Source organism: Sus scrofa, unplaced genomic scaffold, assembly GCF_000003025.6.
Source record: "Sus scrofa isolate TJ Tabasco breed Duroc unplaced genomic scaffold, Sscrofa11.1 Contig498, whole genome shotgun sequence".
Lineage (NCBI taxonomy): Eukaryota > Metazoa > Chordata > Mammalia > Artiodactyla > Suidae > Sus > Sus scrofa.
Window position 1 is genome coordinate 256,077 of NW_018085227.1, and position 21,175 is coordinate 277,251.

A 21,175-nucleotide genomic window follows, 5' to 3' on the forward strand; every position below is an offset into this window, starting at 1 on the left:
GGAAACCTTTTGCTAACTCTGCAGGCACATTTGGACATGCTTTTCCTATGTCCCCATATTACCACTTACGAACTTACATTGTGGCAATTAAGACACTGCATTGTCATCACCTGTATTTTTATTAGATACAATCTCCTTAAGGGTAGAGACTGAGTCTTAATATTTCTGCTTAGAGCAGAGTTCCTGATACATAAAAGGGCCAAAATACATTTTTTGGATTATCTTTACTGAGAGAGAAGTTTAGGGTATCACCTGTTTGACAAAGGCAGAAAATTCTACTTATGATAATGTTATCCTCTCCAAAGACTAATGCTGAACTACTTCTATCAGAGGCCAACCCTATCCTTCTACAATTAAAGGTACACTTGAAAGAATTAACATAGCTCCTCAATGTATAATGAAGTGCCAGTGACAAAAAGCAGACTTCTACTGGAATGTGGTCAAAAGAACGAGAATCATGACTCAGAAAAAAGAAGAATAAATATAACATGCATTTAAATATTCCAGTTTGGTTTAAATCCTCATATAGGAATACTTTGCTGGAATAGCAATGTTCCCTGGTGATTCAGTAAATGCTGTGTTTGTTGAAATTAAACCATCAAATTTGATGGCATGAGTGGATTATGTCAAAGCTGGAGTTAGAGCTGAAAAAAAAGGTTATAGGCATGGTGATGAAAAGGGCATACATTTTAAGGTCATTATTAAGAATCCCAAACTGCTGGGCTAATACACATGAATGGAGTAGCCTGGTACAAGTCAAAACAGAAAGACTTGCTCTGTAGCATTTTTCTGATCTGAAAACTTAGCAAAATAGCCTAGAATTCTGGCCTGATGCTAGATGACTTATGGTTTTGTTTTTTTAATTTTGTTTTGTTTTTAAGAAAATCCATCAAGCTGTATTTTCCTGTGAAATTTTCCACTAACTAATTATAATTACTTTGATTTCTTTATAAACCTTTGAGGGAAGACAGAACATGCTGGGTCTGTGGGCAGTTGTAGCTGGTGGCCTGGTGGCTTGCAAACTCTGCTTTAAGAATGATGAGATAACTAGGTTAGAGAGGTTAGAGTCCCAAACTGCAAACCTACTAAGTGGTGTAGAGCTGAATTGAGATCAAGCAATCCAGCTTTAATGAGGATACAAGCCCTACTTCAGGAGTTCTCAGTCGTGTGTGTGTGTGTGTGTGCGTGCACCTGTGTTCACAATTATACTGAAATGTCATTATTAACATGTGTTATGAGGACACAGTTTAGGATTTAATTGTTTCCTCAGGAATGAGCTCTACCAACAGAAATACCCAAGCAGAACTAGATACATTTATCTTACAGCTTCAGGGATACTTTAGCCAGATGAAATGTCTGACTTGATGCTAAATTTTTTAGTTTCAATTTTAACACTTTCCTGAATAGTATTATCTCCACATAAACAATTCCCTCATGTATTCATAAATCTGGAAAAGTCTTTCTTCCTATAGTTGAAATATTTCATGGTGTGCTATATACAAAGTAAATAGATAATTGTCATCATTCATTCCCCAGTTAGTATTTTTAATAAACCCAAGTATATATGAATATAAACCATTTCACTACTATTTTTTGAATGGACAAAAGTTCAAGAGAGTATGTAATAATATTTTATTGGTTTTTAATCTTGTACACTCTATTTAAAAAGAGTAATACAACAGGACACTGACCTACTGAACAGTGTATATTCTTTTTCCCTTTCATGCAATCTTGGAATATATTTCAACTTAAAATAAGTAGGAAACCCCCACAATGTAATAGTTCTTTTGAAAAATACAGATATAAAAGGACAGTTTAACTACAGAAAGGTACCAAAGGTTAATAATTGGCACAAATCCAATATTGTACCACTAGTTAATATTAGGGAAATTAACACATCCTAATATAGTGTTAAAACTATGCCCTTAAATTCAAGTAAGCACATCTATTTCCATTCCAGTAACCCTGAAATTTTATACATATATAACACAACAGCAACCATAACAATGTTATTAGTTAATAGTCATTAAAGCCTTCTTTTGCCAAGCACTTCTAGTTATGATATGTGTTTTGGTTTAATTTTCACAACATCCCTAGTGGTTGAATACCATGGCCACATTTTATGGTGAAGAAACAGAGTCTTAGAAACATCAGAAATACTTGCTCAAAGTTGCACAAGAACGTGGTGGGACTGGAATTCGATCTAGATAGACATAGCCCATCCAATTGCTAAATGCATGTCCCTCAAAGACAGAGAAACAGATCTGGTACTTTAATGCATCTCTAGCACCCAGCAAGGGCCGTGAACAGATTAAAATTTTAGACATGAAGTTAATATTTTAAATATGTTAATTTTTTCTAAAGAATGGATATGAGGCAAAAGTACATTTCTACCTTTTTTCATTTGCCTAACTGACTTTGAAGCAAGAAGGAAGAGTTCATGATTTGGTTCAAAATGAACAGTATTTCAAATTTAAAATGTGGCTTTATACCGAGCCCCAACACTACAATCCTTCATAAACTTCTACACATTATTTAACCTCAGATATTAAATATTTGGCTTTGTGTCAAAGCATATTGAAACCTTAAAAGTCCAAGATAAATGTAAAAAACTATTAATGCCATCTTTGTGTAGGTGAGGCAGGGGCTTGCCAAGAAAGAGATGACATTAATAATGCTCTTCTCAGGGTACTCACAAAATGTTGTAAGACACAGTAACAGATTATTTTCTGAACTCTTTTCATATACCTCAGTCAATTCAAGGAGATACAGCCTATCAGGATATTGTTATTCAGAGGAATCTAAAAGTATCTGGCTGTCTAATCTAAGCTGGCTTTTCCAGGTCCTCCCCCTTTTAGCAGTGGAAAACTAGAAAGTGTTTTATTTGTTTTTCTGCCATGCATCTTAACAAGCCACAGTCTTAGAAACATCCTAAAGCTATCAAGTCTGTGTTTGACAAATAGTGGTTAGACCTATGCAATTTTTATTCAAATACATACTACTTAAAAATAAGGTGGACTTTAAGTAAAAGCCTACATGGATGGGAAGGGAAGGAAAAGAAAATGACATTTTTTAGAATCCATTCTGTCTGCTTTCCACAAACAGTCAGAACAAGCAATTAATATACTTTTTAACAATTAATTTACTTTTATCATCCTTATATTAGAGAGTAAATAGGGGTAGAGAGGTAAAATGAATCTTCCAGGATAACACAACTAGGAAAAGACAGATCCAAGATTTAATTCTAAGTTCCCTGTATATTTAGAACAATGATCTTTGCCCCTTACAGTATCCAGACTTGAACTAGTTTTGTGAATTCTCTAAACTTTAGGTTCTTCAGCCATTAGGCAAAATGATTGACCAGATGATTTTCAAAGACTGTCTCTTAATTAAAAATATATTTACCATAATCAGTAATAAACCAAATTAAGGAGAATTGTACAATATATTTTTTGAATTATTATCCTTTCTTTCCACAAACTGCATTATTTTGTATGCTCATATACCCCACACTAAGGCTAATAATATTTTGGAATAATTGATTTGGATCATAATAATTTTCTAAATGTTTAGTCTTAGTATTAAGGAATTCCTCAAATCTATGATATTCCACCAGTTTTTGAAAGCCAATCAGATTTGAGTAAGTCTATTTTCTGTGTTTAACCTTTACAAGTTGCCACTTGATTATTTCCTATCAATTAATCAAGTGTGATAGTATCCGCATATCTCTTTTAAAAAAATTGTATTGTTAAATCTCAGTCCTCTGAACTGTTCTCTTTTGTTCAGTGTTGACTCAGAACCCAAACAGTTGGACCTGCTGAATCAAGATTATTCAACAATATTCAAAAGAACCTCTTTACAATATCACTTTTCCATGAAAATATTCTAATTATATGAAAAAACCTGTTATGCCCAACATAGTTAATATAACTTAATTAATTAAAGTCCTACACGTGGACATCATCCGAACAGCAAAAGGTTATGCAGTTGAGTGAGAAGGTTCTGAGTTAGAAGGCTAAACAACATTTATCTCAGGCTTCTCTAAGTAGTCTTAACCTGATACATGTTTACAGAATTTGGGAGTCTCTGAAGCCTGAATTTATGTTCACAATTTTGATGATCTGTACATTTTTCAATAAAAATAGCCTATAAATTTCAACAGATTTTCAAATGGATCCATAATTGCAAAAAGCTTGCAAACACTCCACTAACTTCTAGGCAAAATATTTCACATCTCTCAGCCCTGTCTTATTTTCATGAATTTAAACTAAATGACTTAAAAGATTCTAACTTTACTTTTCTGTTGTTCTGAGAGCAAAACTGTTGCTATTAAATCTCAGATCAAGAGATCTATGTTTATTGCACAGAATACATTGGGGTGGTTTTTCCAATATTTAAATATTGGTTACTTAGTTTCTTCTTCACAGCTGTCTTCACTTCCTGGTTTCTCAGAGTATAGATAAGTGGATTCAGAAAAGGGGTGAAAATGGTATAGAAAATAGAGTTTTGTCCATCAGGAAGTTTGTGAAAGGCCACATAAAGATAAAGATGCAGGGCCCAAAGAACATTGACACAACTATGAAATGTGCAGTGCAGGGCGACAAAGCCTTAGATGATCCTGAGGAGGAGTGGTCCTTTATAGTGACAAGAACAGTAATGTAGGAGGTGAGCAAAAGCAGAAAACTGATAAGAGCAATCACGCCACTGGTTGAAATTATGAAGATTCCAAGAATATATGTATCTATACATGCTAACTGGATGACCAAAGGAAGGTCACAGAAGAAACTGTCTACAACATTGGGCCCACAGAACGGTAAATAGAGAGTAAAAGCTAACTGGGTCATTGTATGCAGAAAGCCCACTGTCCAAGAAGCTACCACAAGCCCCACACACATGCTTTGGCTCATAACTGATGAATAATGGAGTGGTTTGCATATGGCAATGCACCTGTCAAAAGACATGGAGATGAGCAGCACAATCTCAGTCCCAGTGAAGAGGTGCAAAAAGAAGATCTGAGAAATGCAGCCCTCAAAGGAGATCGTCTTGTGCTGAGCAAAATGTCCATGATCACCTTTGGAGTGGCAAAGGAGGACAGGCACATGTCAATGAGAGACAGGTTGCTGAGCAGGAAGTACATGGGGGAGTGAAGGTGTGGGCTGAACAGAACTGTGAGCAAAATCAGGCAGTTGCCCAACATGGACATCAGGTAGAAAAGGGAAAACATCACAAAAAAGAAAATCTGGAGCTCAGGAGAATCAGTAAGTCCAAGTAATACAAATTCAGACACCCTGGAATGGTTGGCCCCCTCCATTGATCTGCAGGCTCTGCTCTATAATGACAAAATGGAACAAAATGACAGAGCTAGAAAATATGATACTTCTGCAATTATATATGAGGCAGTTATAATATCAGTTAATAATTCACCAGAACATTGACTACCTAAAATCCAACAGATACCTATCTCAGCAAAGATTTTTTTTTGGAACCACTTAACAATTGTTCTCAGATATCACTACTCATGGACAACTTCTTGATTTTGTTCAGCATCAAGTACATACTGGGTTATACTCATCACATATCCATATAATAATATTGTTTTCTGAATATCGACTAAGGAGTTAATATTACTCATAGTCACAGAGGATGATTATACTAAGTGAAAGTGCTCTGCTTCATAAGTCAGGTAACTAAAAATTTAAATGAGGGTTAAACTCTCAAAGCTTTCTGTTAAACCAAAAAAAAAAAAATGCAGTTATGTTGAATCTACTGTTGTTGAACCTGGATTTAAAAGAGAGTTTAACATAACATAATGATTTCAGAAGACCCATTTAGTATGCTATGAGGGTGATAAGTGAGTTTTTCATTAAGCGACCTCCTGTTTTCTCAGCTACAAAAAATTTCAGTTCCTTTCACACTTCATTTGCATATTTTCAAATTATTTTTGTTAGTATTGATAAAGGCTATTTAAACTATTAATATATAAACGGTAAATTAATTTCTTAATATCATAAAATTACTGGAGACCAAAAGGCATATCTGTAACAAGAGAATTATTTTCAATTTTATGAAATAAAGTTGAATAACACATGAGAGTTATTTCATGATCTCACAGAAATATTTTTTTTAAAAGAGGGAGAAATTTGCTTCTTAATTTCTACTCATGTTACTCAAAGAAAGTTTTTGAGATTAGGAAAAATGAAAGAAAGATTCTAGGACAAAACCTAGGCAATATAGAATATGAGTGTCATTTGGGGCCCTCTCTAGCACCAGCCTGTAAGATGCTCAAAACGAAACAAAGAAACTCACATTGATGATGGTATGTCAAAATGATACCAGAGCCAACTGAAAGAGAAAAAAAAAAGGTTGCTTTAAGAACTCAGACTCACTTTTCAAAATTGAGTTTTCAACTTACAGCAGATTGCAAGTTCTGCAAATACCTTCTATAATGTTTTTAATTTAAATGACCAGTTTTCCTGTGTGGAGAAAAATCTGGCTTCATCCTCATTTACTTGCACTATTCAAATTGTTCTTTCAGTGTTGATAATCATTTTTAAGATTTGTCAGAGACTGAGTTCCCGTTGTGGCACAGTGGTTAACGAATCCAAATAGTAACCATGAGGTTGAGGGTTCGATCCCTGGCCTTGCTCCGTGGGTTAAGGATCTATCATTGCCAAGAGCTGTGGTGTAGGTTGCAGACGCGGCTTGGATCCCACTTTGCTATGGCTCTGGCTTAGGCCAGTGGCTACAGCTCCAATTTGTCTCCTAGCCTGGGAACCTCCATATGCTGCACGAGCAGCCCTAGAAAAGGTAAAAAGACCGAAAAAAAAAAAAAAGTTTTCAGAGAATATCCCAGAAATGTTAAAACTGAACTGTGGCACAGTGGTTAAGAGGGTTGCATTCTTGACCTGCTGTGTGACCTTGATCACACTTGAGTAGCCTCTCTAAGATTTGGCCTCTTTACCTGAAAGAATTAAATTAGATGGTCTATTTAAAGCATATTTCCTGGAAACATTCAAGAATTCTCTAGGTTTCATGGAATTCCCATTGTGGCACAGCAGAAAGAAATCCAACTAGGAACCATGAGGTCCCGGGTTCGATCCCTGGCCTCACTCAATGGGTTAAGAATCGGGCATTACCATGAGCTGTGGTGTAGGTCACAGATGCGGCTCGGATCTGGCATTGCTGTGGCTCTGGCATAGGCCAGTGGCTGTAGCTCTGATTAGACTCCTAGCCTGGGAACCCCCGTATGCCATGGGTGCAGCCCTGAAAAGACAAAGGACCAAAAAAAAAAAAAAAAAAAAAAAAGAAAAGAAGAATCCTCTTGGTTTCAGAATCCAAATTTCAGAATATTGTTTATAAATACTTGTTTTATTTAATTAATAATATTTACAATAAAACTATTCTAATCTAGTTTCAAGTCAGCAATTTAGAAAAAGATGAGAGCCCATGTTCCCAGAATCATTTCATCCTTTTGAGGTTAAATTACTTCTTTTCTTATAAGAATAGTATGAGTATCTTAATATATTAAAGGTGTTAATTCTCAACCTCGGATACTTGAATATTTCTTCTATTTTCCTGACTTTATAATGTAATAAGTAATAAAAACACAAAGCTATTATTATACCTAATTTAAATTTATATACATATTATTAATATGTTATGTATTGATTGTAAATGAATAAATAGTTGTCAAGTTTTATCTTCAGAGGAGCATTTCTAATACTTATTTAATTAAATCATCCATCTTTACGTCTTCAAATGACATATTTTTCCTTTACTACTTCTCTTATTTTTTAATCTGTACAGTTATTAAATGAAAATTGTCCGTCTAAAAACACAGACTACAACTGCTTCTCAAGATCCTTAATATTATTTCCAGCTTTTAACCTGCCAGCTAAGGATCAGAAATCAAAAACATCATATCCTTCAAGATTCACAAACCTATTGAAATCACCATAGTCCTTGGTAAACATCAGAAGCCTTGAGTATGGATATATATTTTCTCTGTTCTTGCTATAAAAGCCACTAGAAAGCAGGAACATTGGGGAGATCAAGGATTAGACACTACAGTCTGCTTGCAGTGGGAGTTATTAAAATGTTGAGCCAACTTTTCCTAAAGTTGCAGCAAAAGCTGTGAAGTGTGCTTTGCGATTTAAAGTGAGGATGTGCATTCGTGATGAACAGTATTCATTAGAGAAAAAGCACCACTGGGACTGGCCTTGTGGAGACCTTTGAGCAGTTGTTTAAGGAGCGTTTAAGAAGCAAAACATTGTTCCTTTGATTAAGGAAATATCCCCACTTTTATGCCCAGTGTTCAATGTCCCAAAGTTGGAAAGTGACTCTTTTGGGCTAAAGCACTTTGTCACCTGCAAACCCTTGAAGAATCATGTAAAGAAAGAATCTCTGCAGTAAAATTTCAGACAGGACATTAAAAATTACTACAGGCTAGTAGTATGCTGATAGCTGCTGCCAGGTAGGTGAACTTTGGGTAAGGAGAAGTTGAAAAGCTTAAAGTAGCTGAAAGAAGTAAAGACAGGTACACGACAAATAGCCTAGAGCAAGGGTCTAAGCATTAAATTATACAAATAAAAGCACAGCATTCAGCACAATGCCTGGCAAAGAGAAAATGCTGAATAAAATATAGTAAAAGGAATAGCAGGGGTAATTATAATTATTAATGTAATTTTTTGAAATAACTCAGGACACAGTTCAGGAAGACACTAGGTGTGAAATTTCAACGCTAACCTGTAAGTGAGAGTCTTGAAGACTTGAGGGTCAATTATCCGTCTGTGACTTGCCCTCCAAACACAGCTTTCTTCCCAAATACCTCAGTGATGTGAACTCTTTACAGCTACCACAGTTATCCTACTTTCCTCCTAAGACCAGCAATAAAGCCCACAGAAATCTTCCTTAACTGGCCACATTCCTTGCAGGCTTTGAAATAAGAAAAATAGCAACTTTGTTTTTAAGACATTTTTGTTTTATTTCTCTTCTGTAAAGAGAAAGAAAGGAAATAACTAAAACAAAAAAGACAAACCAATACAACAACAGTCACAAAGATTCAGTAAATCTGAAATAGTTGCCCTGGCTTAAAATTAAAGATAAGTGTATATGATTATTACTAGAATTATCCTGGAAAAGGCAAGAGGATGAACAGAAAAGTAATAGCAATAAAAGATAATTCAGAAAGAGCATGGAGACACATGTTCAGTGTCTTGAAATCTGCTGTTTTGTGGATTTTGTCAGTTTTTTATGCTACTCCATCTGTCTGTTTATGCTACTCCATCTTTCTTAGGAGCACAAAGACTATTCATATTACATGTGGTTTGTAATTTATCCTTTTACTATTACAGGTATGTTTTAAATAAGTAAAAATAGATCATAATACTCAAATGACTATGAGTTATTCAATTATCCTTTATTATTGATTTAAATAATCCCCACTAAAGAGGCTGCAGCTCTAACAGTGGCAAGAGTGGTGGTTGGGGCCAAGGTGGTAGAATCAAAGGGAGAAATGATCTAATTTGGCAATTTCAGGATGGTATAGCTAATCCAGACTTGTTAACAGATTGGATGTGGACTATGTGAGAAAATATTTTTAAAATAGTACAAATCCAAATTTTTGGACCAGAGGCTAGAAAAATGGAAGTACAATTAACTGAGATTGTGTTATGGGATGAGGAGAGGGGTATGGTGAAAATCAGGAGTCAGTGAGTTCTCTTTGTGATTCAGTGGTTAATGAACCCAACTAGGATTCATGAGGATGGATCCATGAGGGTTTGATCCCAGGCCTGGCCCAGTGGGTTAAGGATCCAGCATTGCCATGAGCAGTGGTGTAGGTTGCAGATATGGCTTGGATCCTCTGTTGCTCTGGCTGTGGTGTAGGCCAGCGGCTGCAGCTCCAATTCAGCCCTTAGCCTGGGAACTTCCATATGCCATGGGTGCAACCCTAAAAAGCAAAAATAATAAACATAACAAGAATAATTAAAAAATCAGGAATCAGTCTGGGATGTTACACATGCAGAGAGACATTAAAGTCCAGCTGCAACAGGGGCATGGGCTTCTGCAGAGAGGAGAGAAAGTTATGCAGAGAGCTTGTCCATATTTAGATATAGGACTTAAAGCCAAGAAACTGGGTCACAAAAGAGAAACTCTCAAAGAAGGATGAAGGAACAGCTGGTTAGACAGAGAGGGGAAGATGAGAGTGGAGAGTCCTGGGAAGGCATTGTGTCAAATGTCATTCAGAAGTCACATATGATGAGACTGAATAAGGATCATTAATGTCGTTGGTGGTCATGAGAAGAACTATTTTATTGGCATGATTGGGTGAATTGAAAGGAAAGATTAAAAGCAGAAGGTATAAACATGCCAGCCTGAAAAGACTGACTAAGCACTGTATGATACCAACTACATGACAGCCTATAAAAGGTAAACTAAAGAATTAGCTAAAAATCAATGGTTGTCGGGGCTTGAGGAGAGAAGAGAGGAAGAGATGAATAGGTGGAACACAGTATTTTTAGGGCAGCAAAACAACTTTGCATGATACTGTAATGATGGATAGGTGACATGCCTTCATCAAAATCCATAGAACTGTATGAAAAATGGGAATTCTAATGTAAATTTTGGATGTTATTTTAAAATAAAGTATCAACATTGGTTCATCAATCATTACAAATACACCATACTTAAGCAAGATATTAAAAGGGAAAATATGTATATGTAGTGGTGGGCAGAAAGTATATAGAAATTCTATATTTTCTGCTCAACTTTTCTATAAATTTAAAATTGCTTCTTAAAAGTCTATTCATGTTTAGGAGTTCCTGTCATGGCGCAGCAGAAACTAATCTGACTAGGAACCCTAAGCTTGCAGGTTTGATCCCTGGCCTCACTCAGAGGGTTAAGGAACTGGCGTTTCCATGAGCAGTGGTGTAGGTCACAGACATGGCTCAGATCTGGCATTGCTGGGGCATTGGTGTAGGCTGGCAGCTGAACCTCTGATTTGATTCCTAGCCTGGGAACCTCCATGTGCCTTGGGTGGGGCTCTAAAAAGACAAAAAACAAATGAACAATAAAATCTTTTAATGTTTAAAATCTAGATTACTTATTAAGCTTTGCTGTAAAGGGAAACTGTGGAAGGAGAAAGTTGAAAAAAAAGGTTTTTATTTAATATAAAAGAAAAATGGTTATATGCTAAGGGAAAAAAAATCCAATAGGGAGGAAAAAGTTAACAGTGCAGAGCAGAGAAAGAATTACCAGGGTGATGGCCCTTAGTAGGAAAGAGGGGGTGAATACTCATGCACAGATGGAAGAGTGAGCTTTTGTAGGAGCAGCATCAGGTAACCCAGTCTCAGGAAAGAGGCAGGTATGTGGGAAGACAGAGGGGTAGAAGCTTGAGGAATTCATTTCTTCTCCTTTCTCAATGAAATAGGAAGCTACAAGATAAGCTGAGAGTGAAGATGGGGAGGAGGTATTTGAGAAAAGAGAAAACTCTTTATGTAACCTGAATATTTTTACCATGCACATGGTTTATATTCATGGCCATTTTAATTTTGATTATTTGAAAATAAAATATAAAAAAAATTAATCCTAGATTTCCCATCGTGGTGCAGTGGAAATGAATCTGACTAGGAACCGTGAGGTTCCGGTTCAATCCCTGGATTCTTTCAGTGGGTTAAGGATCTGGCATTGCTGTGAGCTGTGGTGTAGGTTGCAGACCAGGCTCAGATCCTGTGTTGCTGTGGCTGTGATGTAGGCCAGCGGCTACAGCTCTGATTAAACCCCTAGCCTAGGACCATCCATATGCCGCAGGTGCAGCCCTGAAAAGATAAAAAAGACAAAAAAAAAATTTAATCCCCAGCATTTTGGGTTCCAGATTTGTTTTGAATATTGCCCATTCAGTATATTCAAAAGAAACTTAAATTTGGTTAAGTCAATGAGGCAGAGAAGCAGTAGCAATAGAGGCTTCTGTTTGTCTAGGGGAGATCTGATAGGAGCACAGTAGCTCTGGATCATCATCTTGTCCCTAGTCTGTGGCTAACATGATGGCATTTTTCAGACAAGATTGCAAAGATTGTAGCAAGAGCAGCCACCTTGACAGCCTCGGTGCCCTGTGGGAGACATCTCTGGATGCCTAGCTATGGTCTGTTCTTCCAGACTTTACAACTGTTTCCTAAGCATGTAATTCTCTATGTTATCATATTTTTTTACATAGCTAGAATGCAATAGATTCCTGACTGGTCCACCAAAGAATCACCATTAGTACACTCAGTGTGAAATTAGTACACTCAGTTGGGGATGAGATCAGCAAACAGATAGGGGTCAAAAAAGTCCACTAAGACTAATAATGAAGTTATAGAGCAAAAAAGTGAAATGTTTCCATGGCCTTTCCACATGAAAATGACAAGTTTTATTTGCCTTCCTCTAAATAATTATGGAAGAAAATTTTACAGTTTAATTCCTTTAAAACATAAGCATGGAATTTACTATTTAATGATTATTTTTCAACTCTCATGTCATCATAGAATCTTGAGTTTACAGCCCTAAGTCATTTATGAAACCATATGAGACAATTTATTATTTTGCTTAAACCCTTAGAATGGGTTTATTATACTTAAAAAAAAAACTCATTATATTCACTTCATAGACCCGTATATAGTTGGAAACTATAAGGATGTCCAACACAAACTCTAATCATTTACCCATTCATTTATTATATCCCAGTCAATTTGGACCTTTGCTGTGATCCTCAAATACACCAAGTTCATTCTTGTCTTCCCATTTTTTACTACCTGTCCCATCTGCCTGCAGTGTTCTGCCCATTGATGTTTGCATGGTTGGCATATCCCATTTATCTAGATATCAGCCAAAACTTCACTTCTGTTTAAAGGCCCTGCTTCAAGGCTAAATATAAACTTATTACCCCACCTCACACTTGCTGATTTAATATTTTTCTTTTCTTTCTAGTGTGTTCAGGATACCTCTTATTTAATCCATGCTGTTTATTTTCTACATGATTGGCTGTCTATTGCTACTCGATTGTAACTTCAGGGAACAGTGATTTTACTTCTCCCACTTATAGCTTTTTCCCAATGCCTAGAACAGTCCTGACAAATGGGAGGTGATCTATAAATGTCATGTTTGGAAAATGAATAAACTGATTTCAGCTGAAATTCTCCCATCTTGATTTTCTTACTCATATTTCCCACTTTTGATCAGGCTAATTGTTGATTAACAACCTTTTCAGTGAGATTTTTACTTCCTGGTTGCGAAGGGTATAAATCACAGGGTTCAATAGAGGAAAGATCACCGTGTGGAAGAGGGAAACCACCTTGTCTGCTGGAAAGGCTCTGAAGGGGCGGGTGTAGATGAAGATACCAGGCCCAAACATGAGAAATATAACAATGATATGGGTGGTGCATGTAGACATGGCTTTGGTATTCCCCTCAGAGGAGGAACCACGGACACGACAGAGGATGACAGGATAAGAGGCCAGAAGCCCCAAGAAACACAGGAGGGTCATGAGACCACTGTTGAAGACCATCAGGAGCTCCACCACAAAGGTGTCAGTGCAGGCCAGCTTGATGACCTGTGGCACATCACAGAAGAAGTTGTCTAGTCGGTTTGGACCACAGAAGGGCAAGTGGAGGATGAGGGCCACCTGGATGATGGAGTGGACAAAGCCTCCAAGCCACTGAGCCAAGGACAAGGCATAGCATGCTCTAGGGTTCATGACAGTTGAGTAGTGTAAAGGACGACAGATGGCAATGTAGCGGTCCAAGGCCATCACTACCAGGAGTAACATCTCCCCTCCTCTAAGGAAGTGCAAGAAAAAGAGCCGAGTGATGCAGCCTCTGTAGGAGATCACCTTCTTCTCAGAGAGGAAGTCCACCAGCATCCTGGGAGCCACGATGAAGGAGTAGGATGCATCCAGGAAGGCCAAGGTGCCAGAAAGAAGTAGAGTGGAGCCGTGAGGCCAGGGTCTGACCTGATGGTGAGGATGATGAGGAAGTTTCCAGGGAGGATGATGAGATAGAAAATGAAAACTAGCACAAAGACCAGGAGCTGGATATTTTGAGACTGGGTCAGACCAACCAGGATAAATTCAGTCACCACAGTACTGTTCTCACTCTCCATTTCCTCTGCCTGCAGTACATCAGGGAATAGAGGATTTATTTCCATTCTTTCATCTAGGTTATAGTTCTTCTATAACTAAAACTTGTGTATTCTACATCTATGTTACACCACGACCCTCCCACAAAGTAAGAAATCTCTCCTACCCTTTAGTCTTCTATATATCATAAGCACCGACTCCCTTGTCTTGAAGCTATACTTGTCACCTCTGTCCTGTGTTCCAATTTAATTGCTCTCTCGTGCAGCACTCTGTCCTGACCTGGATTTGTTCATGATTTTTGTGAGATATATGAACATTTTTCTGACAGAGAAAAAACTTAAACACAGATATCAATTTCTGAAGTTTTATTTGAAATGGGAGGGGATTGCGATGAGGTAGGGATTGACAGCAAAGAGGAATGACAGATATTTTTAAGGTAACAGAAATGCTCCATATCTCAATTGTAATGGCTACAAATGTCTTTTATTTTCAAAATTTATTGAACTATTAAACTATACAGAAACTGGTACATTTACTATATAATAGTAATATAAGAATACTTACCTAAAAAGTTAAAAAAACAATTATGACTTGAAATGTTTTCTTTTTCTCTATAGAATATTAACCCATCATCCTGGTCTAAATAAAAAGAATCTTGGTCATTTTGAAGAAATTGAGATCTGAGGCTTATTTGTACAGTGGTCTGCAAATTAGCAGTGTGCTCACCTGATGTACATTATAATTCATTGGTAGTGAAATTCGGGGACCTAGGGTAGGCCACCCCAAAATATGGCTCAATGACATATTGATTATTTCGAATTAAAATTACTTAAATGGCCAATGCAAAGGAAACACTCTGACCCTACTTTCTTTCTCCCTTAAAGCAGGAAGGAAATCTCTCCTGTGAAATGTATACTCCCTTCATCTGGAGGTACAAGGAGACCCTTATCAATGGAGGTAGGGAATTGAGGCTGAGAAACCTGTATGAACAAATCTTGTTACTTCTTTATTTTTCTACCCCAAACCCCAACTCCATTAGATGCGTCACTGATTGAGCACCTAAAACCTGTTTCTTTGTCCTATCAAGTCCTCACAAATTTATTGAGTTTTTCATCAAAAGAGTATAAAAGCTTCTGCTTTGGACAGTTGTTTATGTCCCATTTCTATGAGGTCTCCATGGACATGATTAAAATTGGTTTCTTTTCCTCTGTTAACCTATCTTGTTTCCATTTCATTATTAGTCCAGCCACAAGATCAAGATGGGTAGAGGGGAAAATTTCCCCTCCCCAACATAAACATCAATGATTATACCCCATTCTTTGAACTACTTTTGAAAGTGTCATAGTGTAATTTAATGTAAAAATACAAAAAAAAAAACCCCTAAATGTATTGTTTTTACATGCTCAAAAATTGTTTATTGTTAGGATAAGAAAATGTAAAAACTTGAAGACTTTTGAACTAGAGCATAATACCGCAGTGTGATATATAACAATATTGCACATGCTTTCAGTTACAGGACACATTTGTTTTTAAGTAGAGTGGATAATGGAGTGTCGAGAGGATGGAAAGATGGGTGTACTACTTTTAACTATAAATGGTGATAGAATGAAAGAGAAGATAAAGAAGGAAAAAAAATTCACATCCCAAATCAAGAAACCAAAGAACATATTTATAATGGCATATCTATTTAAAATAAGAGTTCCCATCATGGCTCAGCAGAAACGAATCTGACTTAGCATCCATGAGGACGTAGGTTTGATCCCTGGCCTCGCTCAGTGGGTTGGATCTGGAGTTGCCATGAGCTGTGGTATAGGTCGCAGATGCAGCTCTGATCCCAAGTTGCTGTGGCTGTGGCATAGGCCAGTGGCTATAGCTCTGATTCAGCCTCTAGCCTGGGAATCTCCACATGCCACAGGTGGAACTCTAAAAAGATGAAACAACAAAAAAAATTAAAATGTCTGATTTTGTATGCCTAAACCCAGATAGATTCATTAATAGCAGATGTTAGTCAAAATTAGGAATTATTAAAGAGGTACATTACATCACTTAGGCACTCAGCATGTGTGCTCACACATACATATATGCCAAGCACACATGTTGTTTCCTAAGCAAAACTGAAGCACAAACATTTACAGATGGCCTGATCCAAATTGCTTTGCTCTTCTCCACACCTTTCCTTTCCTTCCTTTCTTTCTTCTCTTTTTCTTTCTTCTCTCCTCCCTCCTCTCTCCCTTCCTTTCTTGTTTTCTCAGCATTCATTAGCTTCAATATTTATCATTCCATCTTAGCATAAAACCAACTGTTTGAAAAGTAAGTCAAGAATCCCTCTGTACTTATTCCTATACTGTTTGCATCTTGCACTCTATAACACACTTGGTTATTTCATACTCTTTCAAACACTGAGGCTACCTTTATACATAAGAAAAATCTTTATCTCTAAGTTTAAGAGTTGTAGGCTTTTCCCTCTCTGCCTTGTGTTTTATTTCCTATCATGCACTTATGTTCTTCTATTGACTTCTTAACAGATGGGATTTATTACCACCTAACATCCCTCACTTCTTTCAGTTAATATACCCTATGTAAAGTTAAGACCAAATATTAACATCTTGAAGACAACTGGAATTTTAATAAAGGCTTTATATATCCCCAATAAAGTAATTCAAAATATCAGGATAAACTAGACATATATTATTAAAAACAAATAAAATGTGCTACTGTATTATTGAATTCAGACTTGAAATATTAGTTTTTTTCCAACTATAATTCTGACCATTGCATTCCAAGAGAGCAGATGTCCCATCAGAAGAGTTGTGATGTTTCCACTTATTCCTTCTTTCTGTTCCTCATACATATGTAGAATGACAAACAAATTTACCTCTCTAGCAGTCCAACATTGCTATCCCACAGTAGACACCACCTTCTAATGGAAGGGACAATAATTGATTATTCCTGCCTTTGTTCTTAAATATCTCTTCTCACAGAGGGGCCTCAATGTTTGGAAATAACAACCAATTTGTGATGCGACAGAGAATGTACTTTGGGAATTTGAAGACTAACAAAACTACAGAACACTTTAAAGGGAAATTTCAGAATGCCAGTAAGATATTATCAAAGAATTAGAGATTTGTTAAGTACAAATATGCACATACATATCAGTTAAGGAGACACTGTGTCACTTATGGGTTCTGAAAGCAATATTCCACTAGTGACAGAAATAGTGGAATGGTGAGCATGTTTATTGAGTCTGAGTGAATAGAAAGCCAAGGGATGTTTATATGTTACACTGCAATTCAAAAAGACAAAAATAGGAGTTCCCATCATGACTCAGTGGAAATGAATCTAACTAGCATTCATTAGCTTGAGGATGCAGGTTTGATCCCTGGCCTTGCTCAGTGGGTTAAGGATCAAGCATTGCCATAAACTGTGGTGTAGGTCACAATCGTGGCTTGGATTCCACATTGCTGTGGCTATGGTGTAGGCCAGCAGCTGCAGAACCAATTCGACCCCTAGCTTGGGAACCTCCATATGCTGCAGGTACGGCCCTAAAAAAAAAAAAAAAAAAGACAAAAACAAGAAAAAAAAAGAGACAGATAAATATAATAACTGACAGGAAATCATCGATATATCAAGAAAGGAAATGATATGGTCACATAGATGATAAGTAACTTAGATTCAATATATTTCCAATGACAAAGACATAGGCAAAGAGAAAATAAATGACGGACGCTTGCAAAGTCTCCTTTGAATAAATCTTTATTTAAAAGAACCTGCATGTTGTAGAACTGAAAATCCTCTAGAGGAGACATCCTCCTAAATAGACCCTATTGTGGTCTTGATATTTGCTGTTTTTCATTTAGGAATATTTGTCTCCTATGCTCGGCTAAAGAAATGATGAGGGAGTATTTCTTTTTCAATTTAATGTTATTAAACAGAAAAAAAATAATTAAGAATCATGTGGTAGAAAGCAACTTAGTTTAAATTTTAGTAGATGTGATTTTGCTTTAAAGATATTTTCTATTAAAAAAATTAAAATATTGTCCTTACATGTTTAATAAAAAAAACAATGCAGAACCAAACATATTTCATTCTACTTTATATCTAGTTCATAGGAAGAGAAGTAGGAGGAGTGAAAAATGGGAAAAATAGAGAAAGAAATAGATATACAAAATTAGGAAGATAAAAATGTAGAGAAAGAGAAAAAGAAAATCAAAGAATAGGGACAAATGCAAAGACAGTATTAGGAAAGGAAGAAATGAACATAAAAGGATAAAGAAGCATAGAAATGCATATTCTCTAAAACCACATATACAAATAGATTTAACAAATGAAAGAAAGTTATTCATTCAAAAAAGAGAAAGAAGGAAACAAACAAAAAAGAAAATATTTGGAGAAACATATGAGGAGAAAAGTCCTCATCTTGGAGTACATTGCAGTCTTTATTGCCACTGAAGATTTTTTTAAATGTGATTTTTTTTCCATAACTATAGACATAATCAGGTACCTTTCTTCCTAATGTTTGCATAAAACTTAAATTAACCTGATGATCTAAAATAGTCCCCAGAAGGGAGACTTCTTACTCCTACTGGTAAAAATTGATAATTTTAGACAATTTTAGAAACAAAGTCATGAACCAGGCTTGTATTTCAGTGTTAGCAATGTCTCACTGAACAAGACAAAAGGGTTCCTGCCCCTGGGGATTTTTACATTGTAATGCACGGAGAGGACAGAAAACTCTAACATATCAGAGAGAAAATATCGGATGGTGGTGAGTGCTATGATGTACTATGATATAGTGACGTGCTGGGAAGAGATGGGAAAGAAATGGCTGCTCCTGGTGAGCTGGCCACAGAGAGCCTTGCTGAGGACATGGCTTTTCAACTGAGATCTACAATAAGCCAACTATGAGAACATCTGCAAAAATAACTGATAAAAGGCCCTGAAGCTGGAAGAAGGAGGTGCAGTGAGAAACATAAAGGAGAAAGAAGCAAGAAGGCCAGTATGGCAAGGTTAATAGTGGGTAAGTTGGAAAAAAAAAATGATAAGGCAGGATAGAGAGGAAATATCAGGTATAGACCAAAAGGCAATTGGTCATCATTCCATTTGAGACATTATAAGCAGAAGAGAACCATTATCTAATTTACATTTTTAAAGGATTATTCTGTTCACTAGTAAAGAACAGGTCATAGAGGGCAAAGAGTAGAAGCTAGGAGACTAGTCAGAGGGCATTTGCAGTACCACAGAGGAGGTGACAGGAGGGTAGGCTAGAACAGGAGATGGAAGGAATAATTTATACCAAATATATATATTGGAGAAATAGTCCAAGGGGCTTGTTGATAAGGAAGATAAGGAAGCAAGAATAACTCTTGATTTTGATCTTGATTTTTTTTTTAATTTGATCTTGATTTCGACCTCAATTTTGATCAGCATAACTGTGTGGGTGGTTGTGTAATTTTGAAATATGGGGGTAACTGAAACAGGTAAAGGTTGAAGATTAGATATTCTGCTTTAAATATATTTGTTTTTTAAAGTAAACTTTTCAAAATGAATCATATATTCATGTTTCAGAAATGAAAGATTTAAAAATAATTTGTACAATGAGAAATCTCCTTCCCATCTGTCCTCCATATGTCCATTTCTCCTCATATCTGACAACAGACAACTAAAATCTCTTGTGTCCTTCAACAAATTACATGCATTTAGAAGCAAGCATGAAAACAAGATCTTGGTTATTCTTTAAATATAATTTATACACATGAAAATGTACAGATAAGTTTTGGGACTGATCATTTCTGTCAAATGTATGCACTCAAGGAACAAGTTGTAGAATGTTTCCATCGTTCCAGAAAGCTGCTTTTTGACCCTTGTCATTCTTCCCTGCAACTACCACCATAGTGAGCAACCCCTTTTGAATGTCTAACATAATAGGCTATTTTTGCTTTTCTTTGGATTTTATAGAAGTAAAATCATGATATGTGTTCTGTTTTATCTGACTTTTTAACTGCATTATGTTTTTAAGGTTCATGCATGTTTTGCATTATCTGCGGCTATTCCTTTTAATTACTGAATAATGTTCCACTGTAGGTATAAAGCCCAAAGTTTTTATCATTTTTATTATTTTTTTTTTTTTGCTACTTCTAGGACCACTCCTGCAGCATATGGAGGTTCCCAGGCTAGGGGTCTAATTGGAGCTGTGGCCACTGGCCTGCACCAGAGCCACAGCAATGTGGAATCTAAGCCGCATATGCGACCTACACCACAGCTCATGGCAACGCTGGATCCTTAATCCACTGAGCGAGGCCAGGGATTAAACCTGCAACCTCATGGTTCCTAGTCGGATTCATTAACCACTAAGCCATGACGGGAACTCCCCTGCTTATTAATTTCATAATGATGTAGTTCGATGAGCAGTATTTTTTAATTTTTTAATGTTTAATGTATAAATTGTGCTTTTGTGCTATTTAAGAAATCATTGCTTATCCCAAGGATGGAAAATATATAATCTTCCATATTTTCTTCTAGAAGCTTTATATTTCTAACTATTACATTTAGGTCTATGATCCAACTCAAATTAATGTTGTGTATGCAGTGAGATAGAGGTCCAAGTTCATTATTTTCCATTTGAGTATTCAGTTGCTCTAGCATCACTTGTTTAAAACTTTCCTTTCCCAGAGAATTGTATAGATATCTTTGACAAAAATTAAGGTACCATTCTTATGAGTCTGCCTCTACCCACTGTTTTGGTCCATCGTTTTTCTCTTTCATCTGAAACTTTTCAGCCAGGATCACTTTCTTATTGTTCAAACATGTCCTTTGAAATTTTTCTTAGTTGGTTATCTACTAGTAGCAAACTTTGTTTTGTTTTTCTGAGGATGTTTTTATTTTCACAGAGCTGATAATTAATGATTTTCTCTCCAAACACTAATTATAACTCTTCATTGGTTTACATTTTTGCTATTAAAGACATCAGCTGACACCCTAACTCTCTCTTAAGAATAATCTCTGTTTTTCTAGTCAGATATGTTCAACATCTGTTTAGTGGTCTTACTGATCTGCAGTTCTATTATG

The 21,175-nt window shown here is 36.3% G+C and overlaps 1 protein-coding gene and 1 pseudogene across 1 annotated transcript; both read right to left on the reverse strand.

Annotated features, from left to right (window-relative positions):
- Positions 1-4,251: 4,251 nt before the first annotated feature.
- On the reverse strand, positions 4,252-5,586 carry LOC100155520 (olfactory receptor 4K2-like). Its single transcript, XM_021082094.1, is given in 3 exon segments — positions 4,252-4,505; positions 4,508-5,053; positions 5,056-5,586. Coding segments are annotated over 3 exon segments (951 nt in total). The 5' UTR covers positions 5,312-5,586; the 3' UTR covers positions 4,252-4,356.
- Positions 5,587-13,216: 7,630 nt separating this feature from the next.
- LOC100154300 lies at positions 13,217-14,650 on the reverse strand (annotated as a pseudogene).
- Positions 14,651-21,175: the final 6,525 nt, after the last annotated feature.